Source organism: Camponotus floridanus, unplaced genomic scaffold (assembly GCF_003227725.1).
Source record: "Camponotus floridanus strain SB8 unplaced genomic scaffold, Cflo_v7.5 scaffold189, whole genome shotgun sequence".
In the NCBI taxonomy this organism is placed as follows: domain Eukaryota; kingdom Metazoa; phylum Arthropoda; class Insecta; order Hymenoptera; family Formicidae; genus Camponotus; species Camponotus floridanus.
Window position 1 is genome coordinate 317082 of NW_020229313.1, and position 23639 is coordinate 340720.

General features: G+C 29.8%; 1 protein-coding gene and 1 pseudogene across 7 annotated transcripts in view; one reads left to right on the plus strand and one right to left on the minus strand.

The window, feature by feature from the left end:
- LOC105249208 overlaps window positions 1-17130 on the minus strand; it is a 26359-nt gene extending 9229 nt beyond the window's left edge. Inside the window, exons 1-12 of one of the 7 annotated variants that reach the window (XR_003122651.1) lie at window positions 16576-17130; window positions 15757-15946; window positions 12780-14505; window positions 11914-12102; window positions 11149-11763; window positions 10883-11080; window positions 10684-10791; window positions 10485-10592; window positions 10117-10367; window positions 9547-9709; window positions 5898-6182; window positions 5641-5786 (exon numbers count right to left, since the gene is read on the minus strand). Coding sequence is in view for 4 of the 7 variants with exons in the window: in XM_025407779.1 (XP_025263564.1) it covers window positions 9294-9385; window positions 9547-9709; window positions 10117-10367; window positions 10485-10592; window positions 10684-10791; window positions 10883-11080; window positions 11149-11763; window positions 11914-12102; window positions 12780-14505; window positions 15757-15918 (3612 nt within the window). In the remaining 3 variants the exon portion in view is untranslated. Of the gene's footprint in view, window positions 1-5640; window positions 5851-5897; window positions 6183-9027; window positions 9386-9546; window positions 9710-10116; window positions 10368-10484; window positions 10593-10683; window positions 10792-10882; window positions 11081-11148; window positions 11764-11913; window positions 12134-12779; window positions 14506-15756; window positions 15947-16575 lie in introns of those variants that run through there. The other 6 variants (XR_003122652.1, XR_003122653.1, XM_025407781.1 and 3 more) reach the window with 6 other exon arrangements.
- On the plus strand, window positions 4776-22819 carry LOC112637646 (annotated as a pseudogene).
- Window positions 22820-23639: the final 820 nt, after the last annotated feature.

The following is a 23639-nucleotide window of genomic DNA, read 5'->3' on the forward strand; positions in this document are numbered from 1 at the left end:
GTAGACGGTTTAGGCATTGTGGGATGTAGCAAATCTATAGTAGCAAATATGCTTTCATATATTTTGGATTTGAAAGGGCATCTTATACAGTCGATACAACATGCAGCTCCACTTTTTATGCCATGGCTCTTGGTTATCGTGATATCATGTCAGGTCGATGCGAAGATGCCATAATTGGAACCTCACAATTATGCTTACATCCCATCATAATAAATCTGCAATTCTCTCTTGGCATTTTTGCTAAAATTAATTAATATCTCGTCAGATTTTGTATGTGTATGGTGAAAATACATATTTTATTTTAGGTGTTTGTCATCCGATGGTTTGCTTTGATGCTGCTGCTAACGGATATTCGCGTAGTGAAATGTCTGTGCTATATCTTCAAAAGGCAAAAAAAATGCTAAAAGAATTTATGCTACATTAAACATATTAACATATTAAAATAAATAGCGATGGATACAAGCAGGAGGGAATAACGTTCCCATCGACACATATACAAAGCATTTTATTGAATGCTTGGAAGCATTCCTTGTAAAAACTCTCAATAAAATGCTTTGTATATGTGTCGATGGGAACGTTATTCCCTCCTGCTTGTATCCATCGCTATTATTTATTATGTTTTAATATGTTTACATGTAGCATAAATTCTTTTATGCTTGGAAGCATTCCTTGTAAGGAGGAAGGAGATATATTACCATCTTGTCTAGATTACATAGAAGCACATGGTACCGCTACTAGGGCGATCCTGAAGAAATCAATGCTATCTATACTGTTTTATGTAAGGATAGAAAAGCTCCGTTGATGATCGGCTCTGTAAAATCCAATTTTGGTCACGCTGAACCTGCCAGTGGTTTCACTCAGATCGGTAAGGTAGACTGAAAATAATTTATCCAATGATATTTTCATGTTTTTATAAAAGAAAATAATATACAGTAAATTCCGCGTACATGATAAATGATTTTATCTCTTATATAATAAAAAGATCTTTTTATTATTCCTGCATTGCGAGCGAGCAAAAGAATTTCGAAATTTAATGTTTATCTATTTGTGACGATTGATTTTTATACACATAAATTAAAATTTTCACTTATACACATAAATTAAAATGTTTTTAAAATATTAATCCTTTCACAAATTAATGAGAGGTTTGCAATTAAAATGACATTATTCGGATAATTTAAAAAAAAAACACATAACAAAATACGTATTTTTATCTAATTAATTTCAATAATTTTTTAAGGTAATAATAGCATTCGAAACCGGTTTTCCACCACACATCAATATACATCACCACGAGATGATATAGATGCTTTTGTAAATGGAGTCATACAGTGGTTACAGAAGCAATACCACTTCAGAATGGGTTACATCGGCATTAATTCTTTTGGATTTGGGGGATCCAATGCTCATATGCTATTAGAATGGAATACCAACAGAAAAGTTAACAACGCAACACCGGACAATGGTTTGTCAAGACTTGTATTGATATTGTCTGGACGCACTGAAGAATCAGTAAATTCGTTTCTAAATGATGTTAGTTTTTATTTCAAAAGCAACATTATTTACAATAATTAGAAAATATATTATTCAACAAAATTAAAAGATGATTTAAAATCATAAAAAGGGAGTGCAAATTTAAACTCACGTATCTTTGACAAAAATAGTTATAGAACAATATTTAAGAGAGCATTTTAAGGCTGAAAATTTCAACTTTTCAATGATTCAACACACATTTCTCAACAAAAGATTTCACTACAGGCAACATTTCTTTAAAGTAAGCTTGCAAAATTGAAAATTTTAACCATAATGACGTGTGAGGAAAATATTATTCTCCAAACAATTTTAATTGCATCATAAAATTTAACATTTTCTTTAAAAATGCATTTTTTAATCATAATACTATGATTTTTTTACTAAATTATAATGAAGTGAATAGTGCATATTCAAGTTCTGTTTTTAAAAATCAGTATTCTAGTATTGATAATATTCAAAGCATATATCATGGAAAGATTACTTGATCGGAATTATGTACACCTCATATGTACGTCTTAAAATCGTATATTATCAGCTTTATGACGAACGACTTCTGAACAACATTTCCTCATATTAATAAATATTTAAATTAACGGTAAATCTTTACTTTAACTTACTCACCACCATATACAGAATGTCCCAAAAATCCCGAACCGGTCGAATATTTCATAAATTATGCATTTTAGAGAGAAATGTTTCAGACAAAAGTTGTATGGCTTGAAGGGGGCCATCAGATAGTGGCAATGATTTGACCTTGAGGAGTCATTTGAAGGTGACGTAAAAGTCATCTTCAATTTCTTAAATGGAACTCCCTATTTTTTATTACATATTCGTGTAGCTTATCTCAAGAGCTTTTCAAAACACTATAATTAAGTTAATTTTTTAAGACCTTCATGTGACCTTCAAATAACTTTTCAAGGTCAAAACAATGGCACCTTATGTCCCCCTCGAAACTATACAACTTTTGTCTGAAACATTTTTGTTTGCTGGGCTTAATTTTTTAGATATTTTACTGTCTAAGTTAAAATGGGACACCCTGTATATCCCTGAAGTGGGGTCCCATACGTGATACGTTATATGTGGGACCCACTTCAGGAATAGATAGGGAGCACACTGACATTGAAAAAAGTTCATATTAACGTATGTCCTATTTGACCTTGTTACAATGTTACAGGATTACGAAAGTAACGTTTAATATTTAAATAACCGGCAAATCAGGATATTTCGCAATATGTAATATCTTTCAGATGTAGGCAAACTTGTTGGATATCCTGACCTTAGGGATTTTTATCTATGGGGCCACTTGAAGGCAATTGTATTCTGCACCTATTGCCAGTGTTGAAGTTCTACGTGCATGTATACAAGAAGCTTGCCAACAGATCAGATATACATCTGGAATATTTGAAAGAGTGCGACAGTCTTTGATACAGCGAATGCTTGCATTTAGAGCAGAGATAGCCATTTAGAGCACCTTATATGAATGTAATCGGTTGCCGGTTATTTAAATATTAAACGTCCTGTAACTTTGTAACAAGGTCAAATAGCATACATGTTAATATGAACTTTTTTCATTGTTGGTGCCCCCTATTCATCCCTGAAGTGGGTCCCACATGTTAGGATACACTCTATCCTATATATACAGGGTGTCTGATAATTTTTTGCAGTCCCAAAATGTGAAGGTAGATTGGCTCAAATTAAGAATGAAAGTCCTCTACTGTTTTGCGAATGATGATTGCGGCCCGGACTTATCACTCCTTCCCCACTCACTTCGCTGCGCACCTAATATATGGTTACAGTGGGACGACTCTCATCGCTATGCGCTTCTACTCACGCAGATTGGCCGATCTTTTTAATTAATGAAAAACAGTAGAGGACAATGATGCCAATTTCGAGATGCTGCCCCCCAGCACTACATGTACAGGAAATAGCGCACACAAAGAAAGAACCGTCTCCGTACACGACGGCCAGCGCTCGGCTAGCTTCGGTAATAGAAGAGAGCAGATACGGACACGGGTCTTTCTTTGTGTGCGCTATTTCCTGTACATGTAGTGGTGGTGGCAGCGTCTTGAAACTGGCATTACTGGTAGAGGACCTTCCTTAATTTGAGCCAATCTACCTTCACACTTCGGGACTGTAAAAAAGTTATTAGACACCCTGTATAAATCAAACAAGTAAGAAAAAGGCTATAAGGACCATTAAAAAACCATTTTAATAGAGCGAAATTCTCAAATGTATAATATCATTTAATATAAATACGCATAATTAAATTGTACATCCAAACGTTTCAGTCTATTTTAGATCCTTTTCAGAACAATATATTAAAGACAATATTGTGTGTGATATCGTATGTATAAATAAAAACTTTGAAATGATTGTCTGTTAAGGATAAAATAATAATAAAATTACAAAATCAAATCGAAATAGATTTTGTGACATGCCTGCATCTTGAGTAATGCCATTAACAGCTGCAATACAGATTTTTAAATAAGAAACATGCATTATTCAATTCAAATAATCATTTAATGAAAAAAAAAATCATAGCGTTATGATTAAAAACGCATTTTAAAGAGAAAATGTTACATTTTACGATGCAATTAAAATTGTTTGGAATAAAAATTTTTTCTCCTCGTACACGCCATCATAGCATTTTTCAATTTTGTAAAGTTGTTTTAAAAAAGGCATTGCTTCTAGTGAAATTTTTAGTGAAAATAATTATTGCGCGCGTTGAATTATTAAGAAATTGAGGCTATCAGCTTTTTTAATATCGCTCTACGAATATTTTTTCATAAAGATATGTGAATTTGAATGTGATCTTTTCTTCATGCGTTGATTTTAAATAATCTTTTAATTTTGTTGAGAGTGTATGTCTAGTATATAAGATTTTAAAAAATTGTTTGTCTTGTAGGTTGCTAACCATTCGACAGATGTCGAATATATTCGTTTATTACACGATATATATGCATATAATATAGAGGATCATCCATGGAGAGGATATATTATATTGGACAATTTGCAACAAAATTCAATAAAGGAAATCCAAAATAATGGGAATGTAAAAAGATCTATTTGGTTTATATTCTCTGCCTTGGGCGCGCAGTGGCCAAAAATGGGTACATATATAAAATATTCTATATTTAATATATAATAGCACACTTAAATCATGAAATGATATAACATCTAAATTATAACTTTATCAGGTCAAGATTTATTAAAATTGGATGCCTTTGCAAATGCTATAAAAATATGTGACGCTACTTTAAAATCATATGATATAAATATTATGGATATTTTGTTAAAGCAAGACGGAAAAGAATGCCAAAGCAGTTTACACATATTTATAGGCATCGTTGCCATTCAGGTAAAATATTATAAATGTATAAATTTATATGAAAATTGTATACATAAAGTGAGTCATTAGAAACTGCCTTCAAAGATATTTGAATATTATATTTTATATTTTATATTATTATATTTATATTATATTTTAATATAATTTTATAACTTTGTAGATTGGATTGGTAGATCTTCTAACATCTTTAGAAATTAATGCAGATTATATGATTAGTCATTCGGCTGGTAAACTTGGTTGTGCATATGCAGATAAATGTTTAACTATTGAACAAACTATTTTATCGGCATATTTTATTGGTTTGGCCTGTATCGAAGAAAATGTGATTCACAGCTCTATGGCAGTTGTGAATCTTAATTATGAATCTCTCAAAAATATATGTCCAGCAAATATTGAAATAGTATGTTACAATAGCCGAAACAGTAATATTATAACTGGACCCATAAGATCCATAAAAGAATTTATTAAAAAATTACAGGTATTATTTATGAATTCAATTTTTAATTAAATTAATTTTTTATTTGTTTTTTTATAAAAATATACAACTTTAAGAGTTTATTTTAATTTGTTTTATATTTGTTTATATTAATTAATTTCATTTTGTCAGATTAATAATATTAACGTGAAAGAAATCTCTTGCGATATACCATATCACAGTCATTATCTCGCACCCGTGGAAACTCAACTTTTATTTAATTTGAACAAAGTAATACCACAACCGAAAAAGCGAAGTTCAAGATGGATCAGTATTTCTGTACCTTGCATCGAATGGTCCAATACGACAACGAAATTATCTTCAGCAAACTATCATACGCGTAGTATATTAAATACTGTTCTGTTTAAACAAGCAACGAAGTTAATCCCAATTAACGCCGTGACTATTGAAATTGCACCGGATGGTATTCTGCAACATATTTTGAAAGAATCTTTACATCCAGAAGTGACGAATATCGTATTGACTCAGCGCACTGAAAATGTCACCAATGTAACTATGCGAGGAATTGGAAAACTTTACAATTGTAGCTTACAGCCGCAGATCGTTAACTTATATCCACCAGTGAAATTTCCAGTTAGTCGAGGAATTCCTATGATCTCTCCATCTATCAGGTATATGCATACAATGTTAAGAAAGATTTTTCTCTCTCTCTTCCCAAGCCTCCCCTCCTTCCCTTGTTCGATCGCTCTCTCGATCATCCCTTGTTCGATCGCTCCCTCGATCTCCCTTCTCTCGCTCCCTCCCTCTCTCCTTCTTTCGCTCTCTTGCTGCCTTCCTCCCTCTCTCTCTTCTTTTTTGGACACTCTGTAACAAATAAGATTTTGATGTTATAAAAAATTATATACATATTATATACAAATTATATACATTAAAATATATACATTAAAAATTATATACATTAAAATATATACATTAAAAATTATATACATATTATATACAAATTATATACATTAAAATACATTAAAAACATACCCACAAATACATTAAAAAACATTAAAATCAAATATTGGAAACATTATTCTTTATAGATGGGATCATTCTGAAGATTGGTTTGTGGCAACTTATCAATCGCAGAGGTATATACAATCCAATGAAAGACACATCGAAATCAATCTAAGCAATGAGAGCTACGATTATATGATTATCATATCATGTAATCGATGGAAGAAATTTACTACCAGCGACAGGATATCTTGCGCTTGTTTGGGAAACTATCAACATGATAGAAGGAAAAACATATACAACTATGCCGATAATATTTCGAGATATAAGCTTTATTCGTGCTACTCATTTATCGAATAACATTGTAAAATTGACAATTACAATACAAAAAGGTATTTACATCATTCTTACATTATTCTTGAATAGTAACGTTAAAATCATATGATTTCATAATTATGTGTAATATCAAAAATATAAAATATTACAGAAAGCGGAAAATTTGAAATTATTGAAGGAGATAGCGTTGTAGTAACAGGTATAGTACATACTATATCGAATCCAGAACAAGAAATGATTCCAAACAACCTATTGCCGGAGAATGATAATGAGGAAGAACATATGACTGCTCGAGACATTTACAAAGAATTAAAATTACGTGGTTATCAGTATAATGGCTGGTTCCGTGGATTAAAAAGCGCATCTCTTTCATGCAACAAAGGACATATTGCTTGGACAAATAATTGGGTAACATTTATGGTTGCTATGCTACAACTGCATATTCTTGGATACGATACTACCCAGTGAGGAATGAATTATCAAAAAGTTATCGATTTGATGTCAAATTGACTAAATCAATCTGCAATCGATTTTTACATCAATTCGATCAACTGGTGGGCACAATTTCGATCTTTTATTGATATCCATATTTCGTTAATAATGATGTATTTTTGATTATTTTACTAGATTTTTAATATAAATTTTATTATATAGGATGACCCAGAACTCGCACATCAGCCGTTTTTGAAATCATTTTAAGAAAAAATTTGAATGCCAAAATACATAAAAAAAAATATATATTATATATTATATATAAAATATATTATAATATATATATATTATATATAAAATATATATTATATATATATATTATAATTTTTAAATAAAAAACATTTAAAGCTGGTCTAAGCGCGTGAACTTAGGCAATCTCATTAACCAACTGTAAATGCTTTTTATATAAAAATTATTATATATCCTTAAGAATTGAGCATTAGAATTTTCGGCTTAAAATGATCTTTAGAAAATGTATGATGTGCAAGTTTTGAATGCAAATACTCTGTATATTTTTATAAATTAAAATCTAAGCAAGAAAAAGTTAAAATAAATGTTTGCAAATGTTTCCAACAAAAAATTAAAGATTAATAAATATTATAAAAACATTTTATATATAAAAACATTTTAACAATTTTTAAAATCATTTATTAAGAAATTAACTGTAGAAAATTTTATTAGAAACAGCGAGAACATTTTATGATTACAAAGAAATCCAATCTAGTTAGAAATAAAACTAGCTAAAATCTAAAATTAGATGTTGTATATAAGATGTTTGCCTCAAAAATAATCTTGATAAATATTTCGTTAACTTATACTTATAATTACTTATACTTACAATATGTACTTATATGTATACTTATATAAAAGAATTTTAACAAATTATAAAGTAACTTATTAATCAAAATGTCATTGTAGAAAATTTAATTTAGACATAATTACAAAGAAAAATCTAATCTAGTTAAAAAGAAAATTAAAATTTAAAATCAGATGTAAGATGTTTGTCTCAAAAATAATCTTCAAATATTTTATTAACTTACTTATAATTACTTACAATATGTACCTATATGTAATATAAGTACATATATGTTACTTATGTGTAACATATATAAGAAAATTTCTCTCATTAATGTATAATAAGTGCATAAATACTAACAATTATAAGTTATGCACTCATATTTAAAACTATATTTAAAATATTTCTCTTAAATAAAATTGCATTTAAATCACAGCAGCATTATATGACTTAGGACAGGCTTGTGGCCTAGTTTCGTAGCAAGAAATAAAAAGAATTAAACAATAAGCAAAAATCAGCCAAAAAATGCAAAGTAGTTACAAGTGTAACTTGAAAAAAGAATCCGTTTTTTATGGTTAAACTGGCTGTATATCTTTTTTTTTCCAATGTAAACTCTAACAATTACTACTAATATAATTACTCAAAATGTTACTATTAATTCAAAATATTACTAATTATTTAGAATAAAATATTATTATTATAACAGAACAGACATTTTTGTACTATAGTAACAAAATAAACAAAAAAAACTTTAAACTTTTTGTCGCCAGTAATGATCAGCAATTTATATAAAACTGTATTTCAAAATTACTGCCAGCCAGCGCAGTGTCAGTTATAATTCACGTTACTTTACGTAAACTCAAGTCCCTGGCACTATAGCTATTCTTCCAATACAAAAAAATTCTCTGAAATGTCATCATTAATATACGTCACTATGCAATGCTGATAGTCAAGTTGATCTATATATAACGGTGTGGCTAGTGTCACTAATTTGAAATTATTTAATAATTGCTTTCATTTATAAAGAAATTTTTTGCAAATTTAATAAATTTATTGTTTACAGTCGTTTATATTCTTTTTCAGTTTCACAATGCTTACGTGCGTTGTACTTATAGTTGTCCAAAAAATAAACCGAGCAGTTGACTAGCAGCGGACATTTAGAGAGAATTTTACGGCTATGCCAAGGACCTACGTATAAAATACATTTGCAGCGTTGATAACAATTTTGCGTTGAGCACAGCCTAAGAAAATTCTCTATAGTTGACCTAAAACCGGACTTTTGATTGCCTTTTCTTCATCGTTAGGCATTGATTGTAGATATCAGTTCTCTTCTACACACTGCCATCATGTTATTTACGCCATGGTGCATTTGCAAGCCAAGTACTAGCAACTTTGTCACATACTGTTAAATCTTTTGCTTCAAAGCGTGTCATTAGAGCACCTAAACATTCAAACAAAAAGTATATAAAATAAAAATATAAATAAGTATGACAAAATAAATTACGTGTGCAGTATAGTTCTTAATACAAAATAAATCAAAAATAAAAATGACGTGTATTACCTAAGAAACAAAATGGAATATTAACAACAATAAATTCTTACCTTGTACTAGTTCCCATATCTTAAGATCTTTAAATCTTTGTTTTCCTCGTGTACCATGGAAATTATAATTGTTAGCTACAGAGTTACTTAAAATTTTCGATAGCAATTTTCTGACAGAATTTTCTATGCTTTTTGGGTCAATAAATTTTGCAAAATAAAAGGTCTGGAAATAGAAAATTATTTGTCAAATAAAATAATTATAACTTAAACGTGCACAATAATGTAAACCAGGCCTGTACAACTGAAAAAACATCAATAATGCTGTTTGCATAGGCAACACGCGATACTAAGAGCATTGGTGGACACAATTTTCTTCTTTAATAATTTTCTTTTTAAATAAATTGTATGGTATAAATTGATATAAATTCCGTCTGTAACTTATCTTCTCTTTTGTCATGTTACACTCTTCTCTTCTATAAATTATTTTTATCTAAAAATTATCTTTTTTATCTTAAAATTTAATAGCCACGGCCACAAGTATTATTTTTGACTGCCCGCAATTACCCGAGCAACCAGTTGTGCAGTTGGCTTCAAAAAAATATTAATTATATATTATTGATCTAAACTTACCGCTGCTGATAAATTGTTATCATCTTTAAGAAATTCTTCCATTTGATTCAATTCATGCTCAGTTTCAACTGGAAAAGATGGAAGACCACTAGGGCGTTTAACAACTTTTTCTCCAGGGAGTAAATAACGGTGTAGTTTTTCTTGATTCATAATAAAAATATCCATTTTGCTGTTAATTTGTTTTGTAATTTTCATATTTTCATCTAATTTATAAATACAATTAGCAAGCATAGTTTGTAGTGATGAATCTTCTGAAATTAATCATAGAAAAAAATGTTATTTTAGAGATATATTATTTAATATTTAAAAAATATATCCAACAGTTATTTTAGTAATATATATTTTTCCATATTAAACATTTTGCTTACTTTCGTTTCCTTTACGTGTTACTGGCTGTAATAAACTAGGACTTAAATGATGAGCGGTATAACTTTCTGTCCCTGAACTTTTTAATGGAGAGGAATTATTATTCTTCCCTGGAGTTTTAAATAAATGACAGTAAGATCCAACAGTTATCTTACAATTAGTAATATATATTTTTTTATATTAAACATGCATTTTGCTTACTTTCATTTCCTTTACGTGTTACTGGCTGTAATAAACTAGGACTTAAATGATGAGCGGTATAACTTTCTGTCCCTGAACTTTTTAATGGAGAGGAATTATTATTCTTCCCTGGAGTTTTAAATAAATGACAGTAAGATCCAACAGTTATCTTACAATTAGTAATATATATTTTTTTATATTAAACATGCATTTTGCTTACTTTCATTTCCTTTACGTGTTACTGGCTGTAATAAACTAGGACTTAAGTGATAAGCGGTATAACTTTCTGTCTCTGAACTTTTTAATGGAGAGGAATTATTATTTTTCTCTGGAGTTTTAAATAAATGACAATAAGATTTGTTGCTATTGTTACAACAATTTGGACTAAGCATTTGTAACGGAGAACGTAAGCTTCTATCTGAAATAATACTCTTATTAACAGATAATTTTTTACTCAGTTAGATATTATAAATTTATCTACAGTACCATTCTTCTGTGGAGTTTCCTTTTCTTTTAAAGGAGATAGTATAATTGCTTCTTGTATCTCATATATATTTTGTTCTTGTAGAGTTTCTTGCATAGAAGATAAAGCAGCTTTTTCTTCATATTTATGTAATTTTTCATGTCCATGTTTTTTTAACCTTTCAAATAATTGCGTTCTTTTATCTGACTCTTTATTCTTTTCCCTTATATTTCTGAGAACATTTATAGTGTCTGTATGGCTTTGCTTTGAAGATTCTGAGATTTTAATATTTAACGGTAACTTGGGTTGTTTTATGTGCTGTCTTGTTTTTGACTGCCTTTCTGGTGATAACATGCATGTACTTTTACAAAAAGATGCAGAAATAGAAGGAGGTGGCGCTATCTTTTTTATATTTTTTGAGACATTAGTATATTTTTTGAATTGTTTTTTGTTGTTTTTTTCAATTGTCTTAGATTTTACGGGACATTTGTTATTGTCTGATTCCTTCTCTGATTCTGATGAATCAAAAAAACAATTTTTCTTTTTCTTTCTCATACCCTTACCAAATTCCTTGTCTGTTTCATAATTTGAATCATCTATGATTCCCTTACACGAAATTATGGCATTAATGCGTGCATCTATAAAATTAGAAATACAATGTATGGAAAACCGGAATAAAAAAGAATATAAGACATAAATCTTTAAGAAAAAATACATAAATATGCTATGATTCCTTTATAAAGAAGCAATAATCACATAAGCAAAGTTTTTGTGTTTTCTGTACTTACCATAAAATTTTCTAATAATTATACGTTCTTCTATCCAATCTGGAGATGCAGGTAATTCTTTTTGGACAAATTTCCCTGCATTGCAAGGAGGCCATTTGATTTTTGCTTCCATATTTTCATCTATATCCGTAATCCATTCCGTACGGCCAACGTCGTAAAATTCATCATCTTCTTGTGTCAGCTCGCGGCCTTTATGAGTTAAAAATTTGAACACAACAAACTGAAAAAAATGTTAAGCATACATTAAAATAAAGCCATATACCGTAAAAGAACAAACATAAAAATGTATATAATTATAAAAATAGCGAACCTAAAAGTATAACAATACAGCTGTAATGATGAGAGAAATAATCTTTTTAAAAATATTTTAAGCTACTTCAATAAAGGAATGGTATGCAAAAGAGGAACACAAACAAATGAATTTCCATCTGGCATAAGCCAACATTTTGCTGCAATATTAGTTAATAAAACGATTTGCTTTTCCATACTCAAATGTGATACTCGTACTATACCAAGTTCAACTGAAGACAAAGGATATTCATATGCATTTCCAGTTTGAGAAAAAAAATGGCCTACAAAATATATTTGGTCTTGTCTTTGCACAATATTGTGTAGAATGGCAATTTCGCCATCAACAGTTTTAAAACATGAATCTTTATTGTTACATTGGAATATAATGTTATTCACTGTAATTTTTTTATACTGGATGCCATTAATGATTTCATTAACAGGATGATTTCTTTGCATAGAAAGAAAAACATGATTTTCTTCATTTTCAAGAATTACATTTTGTGGTCCTTTTTCTAAGTCACGATAAGCAGCCTGCTGCAATGGTTTATAACCAGAGTGGAGTAATCTTTTTATACCTTGCAATTTATTTTCAAAAACAAATGCGCTAAAGTTTTCCAGATGGCCATGTTGCTGACACTCTTCCTCTAAATGGCACATAGAATGGACATTATAAACTACAAATCTTGCACCATAAATAACAACAGAATGTTTAATGAAGGTCCTTAACAATTGACCTGCATATTTGCAATGAGATTTTACTAAAACAGGGCTGCTTAAGATATATATTCCACAATGTAAAAGAAGAAAATGCTTGTAAATGTTTTCATCCAAATAATCTCTTAGTACTAATATTCCATCATACAACAAGAATCTTCTGAACTCTGTAGCTTTATAAAAAGATATTTCTGCAAGAGATCTTGGAGGTCTATTAAAATCTTGAGGACATGAAGGTTTCAATGATATTAATTCCGAAGAAATAGCTGCAATAGTATTCCGATGCAATTTCCACGGCCCATTGCACATCTTCCAAGTCAAAAGTAATCTCTTTATAACACCTAGGAAAATCAAGTGCATTCCATCAAGACGAAACTGTGATACTAGGCCAGTTCCAATTTTTTCCAATGGTGAGTGACCAGTATGGTGATATGGTTGCTTTTGATTATTGTATGATTCATCTGTCCTCAAAGGCTCGTTAAGCTCAACAAAGGTCATCCTATTATCAATATATTCGCCAATGACTTCACATTTTTCACATGCGCAATATCCTACGTGATCTTTACAGCATTTAATTTTTGCGCGAGCTGGGGCATCTAAAATATAATGCCTTATAGAAAATGTGTATCGAATGCCATTACGTATGTATCCATTTTCTTGTAAATATTCAATCTCTCTGACAAATGAATGTAAAAAGTCTTGTATATTAGGATCTTTATTTCCTTTATATATCGAGATAATAAAGGGTTCATTTTTAGACCATACAAGTCTTCCTAGTATAGGCCAAAATTTACTCGAGGAACTTTTGGATATAGGCAGACCATCAATATTAATATCAATCACAATTTTATTGAATCGCTCCAGATAATCATTTAAATTCATGGAGTCTAAATTAAAAATAATACCCTTGTACCAGATTTCACCATCATCGATTTGAATCAATTGTATATTGCGTACAGTGTTCAAAAGAGTTTTGTAAGTAAGGCATAGATTTGGGAATACTGGATGAAGTTTTAAAAGCAATGATTGCAATTTACGCATTGATAACATACCTTCTTCGCATGCCCATTCTTTTATTTTTATAGCAACATATTGGCCTATCTCATTTATATGTAGACAATGTATTTGCTCTTCTTCTATATCTGTTTCATCACTTGAAACCAATTCTTGAACACCTATTCCTTCTACGTCACTTTCAGTGCAAGTATGAGTAGACTCTGTGTCATGAACTCTGGAATTCTCATTGTCAGAGAAATTTTCGATACTCAGTTCACTATTACTAGCATCATGTCTTAATAGTTCATTATTTTCAAGATTATCACTTTCATTATGATCATCTTCATCATTGTTACAATTAAAAACATTTATGTTATTATCTCCGGTAACATCATTATTTTTATCATGATTAGCATTGATAATATAGCATTGATTGACAATATGTTCACTTTCATTCTCACTCTCGTTATTGCTCTCACTTTTACCATATCGTTTATAAAGAACGGACGCTATTCTTTCCAATTTTGTCCTTTTGGCAATTTCTCTCTCTACCTTGCGATTTAATGCTCTCTTGAAAGCTCGAAAGTTTCTCTTAAAAAAAAAATTTAAAAAAATAATAATTACAATAATATAAAAGATTTAAAATGATTATAAAATAATAGTAAAATAATAGTTTAAATAGACTGTTTAAATGTAAAAATAAAATTACATTCTAACAATATAAATCTAACAATAGAAAGTGTAGAGTTAATCACTGTAGCAATCATTACATTTTTTTTATAAATATATTATCACAGTACGGTAAAAGTTGCAATAAAATAGACAATACGAGCAACACAAGTAATACAATTATCAATACATTAGCAATACTTTGCAATAAATAAGCAACACATTTTAGATTCTTTTTTACATAAACAATTAAAATATAAATTAATTAATAATATAAAAAGTTCTATGTATTATAATAAATAACGAGTGTTAGGAAAAAAGGCTAAGAGTCATAGCAGGATGTTCGTGCAATGTAAATTTTAAATATTAATAAGAATTAATTTTCTTAATACAATTTCATTTTGAGATATATTTGTACCAGAAAATTATACATACGTTGTTCTCACTTTGGAGAATCAGAATGTACAAATTAAATAAGGAAATAGGAAGGAGATAAAGAAGGAAAAATAAGAAAAATATATCGGGGCGCGAGTGGCTAAGCCGAGATTTTCTTATTTTTCCTTCTTTATTTCCTTCCTATTTCCTTATTTAATTTGTAATATTCTGATTCTCCAAAGTGAGAACAATGTACGAATAATTTTCTGGTACAAATATATTTCAAAATGAGATTGTACTTTAAGAAAATTAATTCTTATTAATGTTTAAAATTTACATTGCACGAACATCCTGCTAGAAAGAAATAGAACGTACAAATTATAAAAAGTTCAATGAGAAGGAAGGAAACAAGAGAAAAAATATCGGGGTGCGAATGACTAATGTCCGTTTCTACCAATGTCAATTAATTTAGTCCAATTAAATAATTATATCTTTGTCTTTTTAAGAACGTATCTCTGAAACCGTATATCACAACCAAAAATATAATAGAATAAACCAGCATTAAGTACTAACTATACAATATAGTAACGGAAGCAATAAAATATATTGTACTGCCAAAAATGGCAATTATTATACTACATTTTTTAAGTAGTGATTAACCTCTCGAGAAAGAGTTAACCTAAATTCAGTTAAATAAAGAGTCCTTTTTATGAAAATAAGATTTGTTATAAAGTTAACCTCTAAATCGACATTTACATTTCAAATAAAGTAAGTTATTATATTAGTAGCAATACTTACAGGTTTCTCATCCATTATCGAAGGAATTTTTGGGAATGAAAGTGGTAATAAATCTTGTTGCCTTATAATAATAATGTTATGATAGATACCAGAAGGATCTTCTTTTTCAAGACTTGCCGCATTTGCTTGTGAATACTGAATAATAAAAGCACACCAAGGCATACATCAAGAGCAATACCAGGTGTGATATCTGAAAAACAGCCATTTGTCGTATTTATTATTATATTTATTATTGTGCCGAAAAAAAATACACTTATATATATATATATATATATATATATATATATATACGCGCGCGCGCGTTTCTCTCAAAACAGCCATTTGTCGTATTTATTATTGTATTTATTATTGTACCGAAAAAAAATACACTTATATATATATATATATATATATATATATATATATATATATACACACGCGCGCGCGTTTCTCTCAAATTTCGCTGCAAAACAATCAATCCGAAATTTTGAAAACGCGTAAATCTACAAAATTTATAAAGATAAAGTGTAAAGATAAAACGACGACACACGTACCGCACGACTCGCGTGAATTGTTAGTGCAGTTTCTCTCTCTCTCTCTCTCTCTCTCTCTCTCTCTCTATCAATTATACCGTATAATATGTATTTTCATGTATTATGTATAATATATATTTTATATGTATTTTCGCGACGTATCCCGCGTATTAATCAACAGGGTGACGAGTGAAAACTTGAGTTTTTCTTTCACCGTCGGACAAAGAAGCAATACGGGCTAACGACTTTTCGGTTGATTTTTATGTTCTCTGCCGTTCCCTCTCGGGAATAGACACGATATACTCACCATTGGTCGATGCAAGATGATTAAATACGTATTTTCTTCGTTTTTTACGCCGAATTCGCGATGGTCACACGTCTCCTCGTCCTTGCGTTTTTGCACAAAACCACTCACTTTTTCTTCTACGAAAAATGGGGAATCTAACCACGACACCGCACGACACGTTCTCGCGCGAATTGTTGGTGCAGTTTTTCTCTCTCTCCCTCTGACTTTTATACCGTATATATATATGTATTTACGCGACGTATTAATCAAGATGACGATCAATGCAAACTTGTTTTTCTTTCGGCCTCGGACAAAGAAGTAAAATACGGGCTAAGACTATTGCACTACAATCACGACTCGCCATCTTGCCATACACTGATCACACTGCCACCGCCACGCAGCACGCAGTGTTGAGTGTTGGGCAGTTGCAAAATATTTTCTAGTGCATGTGCACTAAAGCAGACGATATGAATCCTTGTAAAAATTTGCATAAAAAATTATAGATGAATTATAGAAATTATAATGCTATCGAGTGCATAAAATTAGCAGTATATATTATATTATAATATATGTGCAACACATCAAAAAGTCATCGAAATATGAAAAATATTGATGTACTGCATCCCTATAATAATATTAATATTTATATTAAAAAATGTATTTTACATTAATTTATGTAAACAATATAGCTCATGTGTCGTATATAACAACACATCAAGAAGTCATCGAAATATGAAAAATATCGATGTACTGCATCCACGTTGATAAAATTTGATCGAATCGACATCAAATCCATATCTTTTCGATCATTCATTTCTCACTGGGTAAGAACTTATATGGTCCTACAAGTATTCAAAAATTAGTGATCGATCCTGCGCTTCACTCATTAAAACTGCGGGACATAGTAACAGATGATAAACGTATGGTTCATGGTCAATTAGAAAAAATTAATAATTTAAAATTAAATATATAAATACATTAAAAACATTAAAATCAAATATTGAAAACATTATTCTTTTTTTATCTACCACATTGTTACTACTACATTATAATGGCACTAATATAATGGAATCTTTGTGTAATAAAATAATTGATTGAATTGTCTCATTGTAGAATTATCGATACAAATATACAAAGAAATAGACACGATTATATCTGGCAGAATAGAGATTCGAGGCACTAAAGCTACCGTGATTTCTCGCCGGAAATTAATCCAGGATCCCGTTATTGAAGAACACATATTTGTAACTCATCATGATCGTGCGAAGATTTCTTTAGGCGAAACGATCCAAATATCGGCAGCTTGCGTTGGAAGATCATCAGAACATTAAAATAAAAGCCATTGAATTAGTTGAAGATATCGATAATGTAACATTGGAAGAATTATCATCTCCGCTGTTAATTAAAGCTTTTAATGATATGCCACTAATACAGGCAAATGTTACTTTATTAACATCATCGAGTCGTTTCAGTTCAGCAGAATTGCCACAAAATGTTACAATCGCAGATTTAAATGCATCTTTAGATGATAAAGTGTTAATAGCTGTTGGATTCAATCTTTTGACGAAACAAATCTCGTTAGAAAAACTTTTACCACTCATAAGAGAAGGTGGATATCTGTTGACATACGAAAAGTACAACATAATTAACTATGAAAAATATTTGCAGTAATACGAATTAAATATTATTCTTGAAAAGTGCACTGATACGGAAGTAATTATACTTTTGAAGAAAAAAGTTGAGATAAAAAAGACGACTGTTGTCTATATAGATAATAACAATTTTAATTGGCTCCAAAAATTAAAATTACTTTTGAATGATGAGAATCAACTTGTTAAAAACAGTAGAATCATAATTGTTGGAGAAAAAGACTTTGAGTGCGGTTTGCTAGGCTTCATTAACTGTTTGAGAAAAGAGTTAGGCGGCGAATTTGTTAGAGGTGTACTTATTCAAGATCAGAACGCTCCTAAATTCTCTTTACAAAATCCCTTTTATATGCAACAATTACAAAAAGACATGACTATTAATGTTTTGCGCTCTAATAAAATCTGGGGATCTTACAGGCATTTACAATTACCGCGTGCAGAAGCCCAACTTGTACCTTCCGCTTATGTTTGTCAAATGGTATATACATATTTTTTGCGAAGATTTGCAAAGTTTTTTTAATAGTATATAAGTACTTTCTATATGTATACATGTGCAATAATAGGTAAATCTGCATAAAAGAGAACCATGCTCGTATTACTTTGATATATGTTGTCAAGGTCATCCTCCTGAGTAACAGTCAAAAGGTTTTAGTCGTCGGTCGTTGTTTATTAAAAAAGTTATTAACGAAGAAAGTCAAGATACGAGCGGGATCTCCTTTTACGCAAGTTTATCTAATAATAATTACATATATTTTTGTTTTCTGTAATGTAGAAATTTGCTATTTAAAATTTTACTTTACATATAGTATGTCACAAATACTAAAATATTTTCTTATATTTTATAGGTTCATGGTGATCTAAGTACATTTTGTTGGATGGAACACGAAATATCTGATTCTCGGCTCGAAGATTTGATACGTATAGTTTATTCGTCTATCAATTTCAGAGATGTAATGTTAGCTATTGCGAAATTAAATTCATTGCCGACCGCAATGTCGCAAGAACGATTTCAAAGTATATCTCTTGGATTGGAATATGTAGGATTCGATACCAACGGACGTCGCGTAATGGGACTTCGTGATAACAAGTAAATATTATTATTATTCAAGCAATTATTATATAAAATATCATTGATCAATTGATCAATTATATCATCAATTAATTAATATTGCTCTTTCTAGATGTATAGCAAACATCATTGTGAAAGACAAAGATTTATGTTGGAACATACCTGATACATGGACATTTGAAGATGCTGCTACAATCCCATGCGTTTATAGCACGTGTTACTTGGCTTTATATATTTATGGGAAAATGAAGAAAGGCGATAAAATACTTATACATTCCGGTACTGGAGGCATTGGACAAGCAGCTATTCACCTAGCTCTTAACGAGGGATGCGAGGTGTTTACTACCTAGGTACAATTGAAAAGCGAGAATTTATTAAAAGAATGTTTCCGACTATTACGGATAAGTATATTGGAAATTCTCGAGACACCAGTTTCGAACAAATGATAATGTTGCAAACAAATGGTTACGGCGTGGATATCGTGTTAAATTCGTTGTCAGAAGAAAAACTAATTGCGTCCGTTCGTTGTCTAGCACGAAATGGTCGTTTCCTGGAGATCGGCAAATTCGATCTTGTTTCTAACAATCCTCTAGATATGATCATGTTTCAAAAAGGTATTAGTTTTCATGGAATTCTATTAGAAAATATATTTCTGGGTTATCACAAGCATAAGTCTCTATTATCCAAAATGATGGCTAACGGTTTGAAAAATTTGATCATTAAACTACTTCAGGTGAAAGTTTTTCCAAAATCAGAAATTGAAGCGGTTTTTAGATACATGTCAAGTGGGAAACATATAGGAAAGGTATGTTAATAATATAACTATTTTATAATATTTATCAACGGTATTACAACAATTTGAAATATTATAATACTACTCTCGACGTCTCTCTAATATATAAATATATATTTTTAGATAATTTTAAAGATTCAGGAGGAAGATCAATCTTTGAACGAATTTGTTATTGCACATCGTTGTTATTATTGTCTCAATAATAGAAGCTATATTATATTAGGAGGTCTAGGTGGATTCGGTTTGGAGTTAACTGATTGGCTAATACTACGAGGCGCTAAAAACGTCGTTGCTGATTTCGCGAACTGGGATAAAAAATGGTTATCAGCGCATGAAATTTCAATTGTGGAGATCTTACGGTTGTAAATGTGATTATTATAAAAAATATCGATACTGCCAATCGTGATGATGTGAAAATCTTTTGCGAACTGCGGAAAAGATAGCACCGGGGATGCGATATTCAACCTGGCCGTAGTGCTGAAGGACAACATTTTGGAAAATCAAACCATCAATACCTTTGCGGAATCCTTCAAATCGAAGGCCTGGGCGACGCAAATGTTGGACAAGCTGTCTAGAAAAATCTGTCCTAAACTACGGCAGTTTGTAGTATTCTCTTCCGTTTCTTGCGGTAGAGGAAACACTGGACAAACTAATTATGGCATGGCTAATTCCGTCATGGAGAGAGTGTGTGAGAAAAGGGGCGAAGGATGGATTACCTAGACTGGCGATTCAGTGGGGAGCTATAGGTGACGTAGGTCTTGTCGCTGATATGCAAGAAGAGAATAACGTGGAACTCGTATCGGTGGTACTTTTGCAACAAAAGATATCTAGCTGCCTTAACGAACTCGATACATTTGTACTTCAAAATCGGCCAGTTGTAAGTAGCATGATTGTAGCCGAAAAGAAAGCAGAATCTTCCAGATTTGACAATATGATGAAAACTGTTGCTAATATTTTAAGTAAGTATTCGCATGCAGAATATTTCATGTGTGTTAAACTATTTTTCCTAACTATCTCTAAACTTTCTCATAAGATATAGTAAATCTAATATATTTTATATTTATAGATGTAAAGGACATGAAAAAGATAAGCCAAAATACATCTTTATCTGAGCTTGGAATGGATTCTATGATGGTTGTGGAAATTAAGCAAATCCTGGAACGAGAATTTGATATCTTTTTTACTGTGCAAGAAATACGGAATCTTACTTTCGCAAAACTTAATGAGATTTCCAATGCAAACACTGGTGATAATAATACGCAAATTGAAAATTCAATCGATAGGAAATCAAATATTGCGAAATTATTCGGTATTGTACAAGACAAAGATTTTATGACGAAAGTTTGTTTAGATATCTTTAAAAAAGAAGAAAATACGATCCAAGTATTTCTTATACCGGGAATCGATGGCTGTGTAACTGTATTTAATCACTTGGCATCAAGCGTTAAATTTTCGATGACATCGTTGCAATGTAACACAAACAATATTAACGCTATGAACACACTATCGGAGACGATTGACTATCTTCTTGAGGTATCCTAATTGTAATTTTTGTGTTTCTTTGATTGAAAAATTGTTTTTTATTAAAATTTAAAATTGTAAGATAGACATAAAATTTGCTGAATTATTTTAATAATATTTTTATAGCACATAATCTCAAGATTAAAAGATAGAAGAAATTTTGTAATGGTAGGATATTCTTTCGGATCTATTATCGCAATTGAATTAACAAGAAAATTGGAAACTATGAATTTTAAAGGACAACTTGTACTTATCGATGGCGCTCCGGATCAAGTGCAAATAATGTATACGAACATTATATATCAAATTCCAGCGACATAGAACTTCAAAATAACGTTTTAATTACTATGATGGAAATTTATAAAGCAGGATCCAGTGAAAAGGTAAAATCTCCTTTTTTATATACATAAAAATAATTTCTAATTACAAATATTATTCTATATCAGTCTTATATTTTAAACATCTTATGATTCTTACATTTTTTTCATTTAATCAATAATCATTTGAAAACAATCAAAATTAAAAATCTAACTTTTTGCAGCTCGGACTATTTCTAATATTTCCTTTCAGCAAGTTCACATACAATTCATCTATTTTCTCTTATTGTAAATAGTCATAAATTATTATGTCAAATTAAACTCAATATAGTACTAGCTAGAACAAAAAATAACATTAAGTTAGATTTGACATAAAACCAAAAAAGATTAAAAACCTAGAAAAAGATTTGAAAAATCATTTAAAATATATAAATATATAAACTCGACAGGTTTTACAGGAATTGAAGAAATATAAAACTTGGAAGGAGCGTTTAATATTTTTGCCAAACATTTTTTAGCAATAAATACATTACTTTCACCCATAAATCTGAACATGTTATGTACAACAGTATATAAACATTTAATCATTGCTTGACAATATAATCCTTCCACATTACCGCGTATTAAATCACCCATAATATTGCTAAAAGCTACATTGTCACATGTACATATGATTTGAAGAGGATTATGTCTACACAAGATATTTCGGAGAAAGTTTTGTTCAAATGTATATTTAATAAATTAAATTTAACAAAACTTTTTGTTTAACGAAATATATATAATATTTAAGGTAACTCAAAACAAAGTGGAGGTACATTACATCGAGGGTAATCACTTGACGATCTTGAGAAACGAGAAAGTGGCAGCTATGATTAATGAGAGACACTATGATTATATTAAATGATTCACTGATATTAAACTTAGAGATTTTTAGAAAATCTCTAATTTTAATATCAGTGAATCATTTAATATAATCGTCTACGGGCAATTAAGGACATATTTGGATGAAATATTTTGTGACATTTTGTCAATGAAAATAACATTTTATTTATAATATATTGGTGAACATACACAAAAGCTACAACAAACAATATATATTAAAGTACAATCAATCGATGATTGATCACAATCGAATGATTGTGATCAACTATGAGATACTTTAATATATTTTCTGTGTCGATTTTTATATTCGAACAACATATTACCAATAAAATAATTTTATTAAGAATTTAAGTGATAAAATTATTTAAAAGTCTAAAATTATTTAAATTCTCTAACTTTGCTTCCTTATAAAGAAAATTTTGTTTTTGTAGAAAACATTTTTTTCTAATTTTCGATGCCAATGTTCAAAATGTTTTAAAATGTTGAAAAAATATATTTTTAAAAAATGTCTAAAATATATGACTGTATGTATGTAATATTATTCAAACGTCTATAACTTAAAAATTGTTTAAACTGCATTTCGGCATACAGTAAAACAGTACAATTTTGGTAAAATAGTACCATTTTTATTTTTCATTTATTTACTATTATTTTCTAAATTTAATAATATGTGTATAATATATATATTTTAGATTTTCAGACAGTTTCTATTCTTCAAAAAAATGTTTGTTTATACTCTAACTTCAGCAAATTTGTGATATCATACTAATTATTTTTTAATTTTAAGTCAAGAATATATTAAAAAACGATTGATATTAAATTTGGTGAGAATCATTAAAAGGTTTATTTTTCATGAA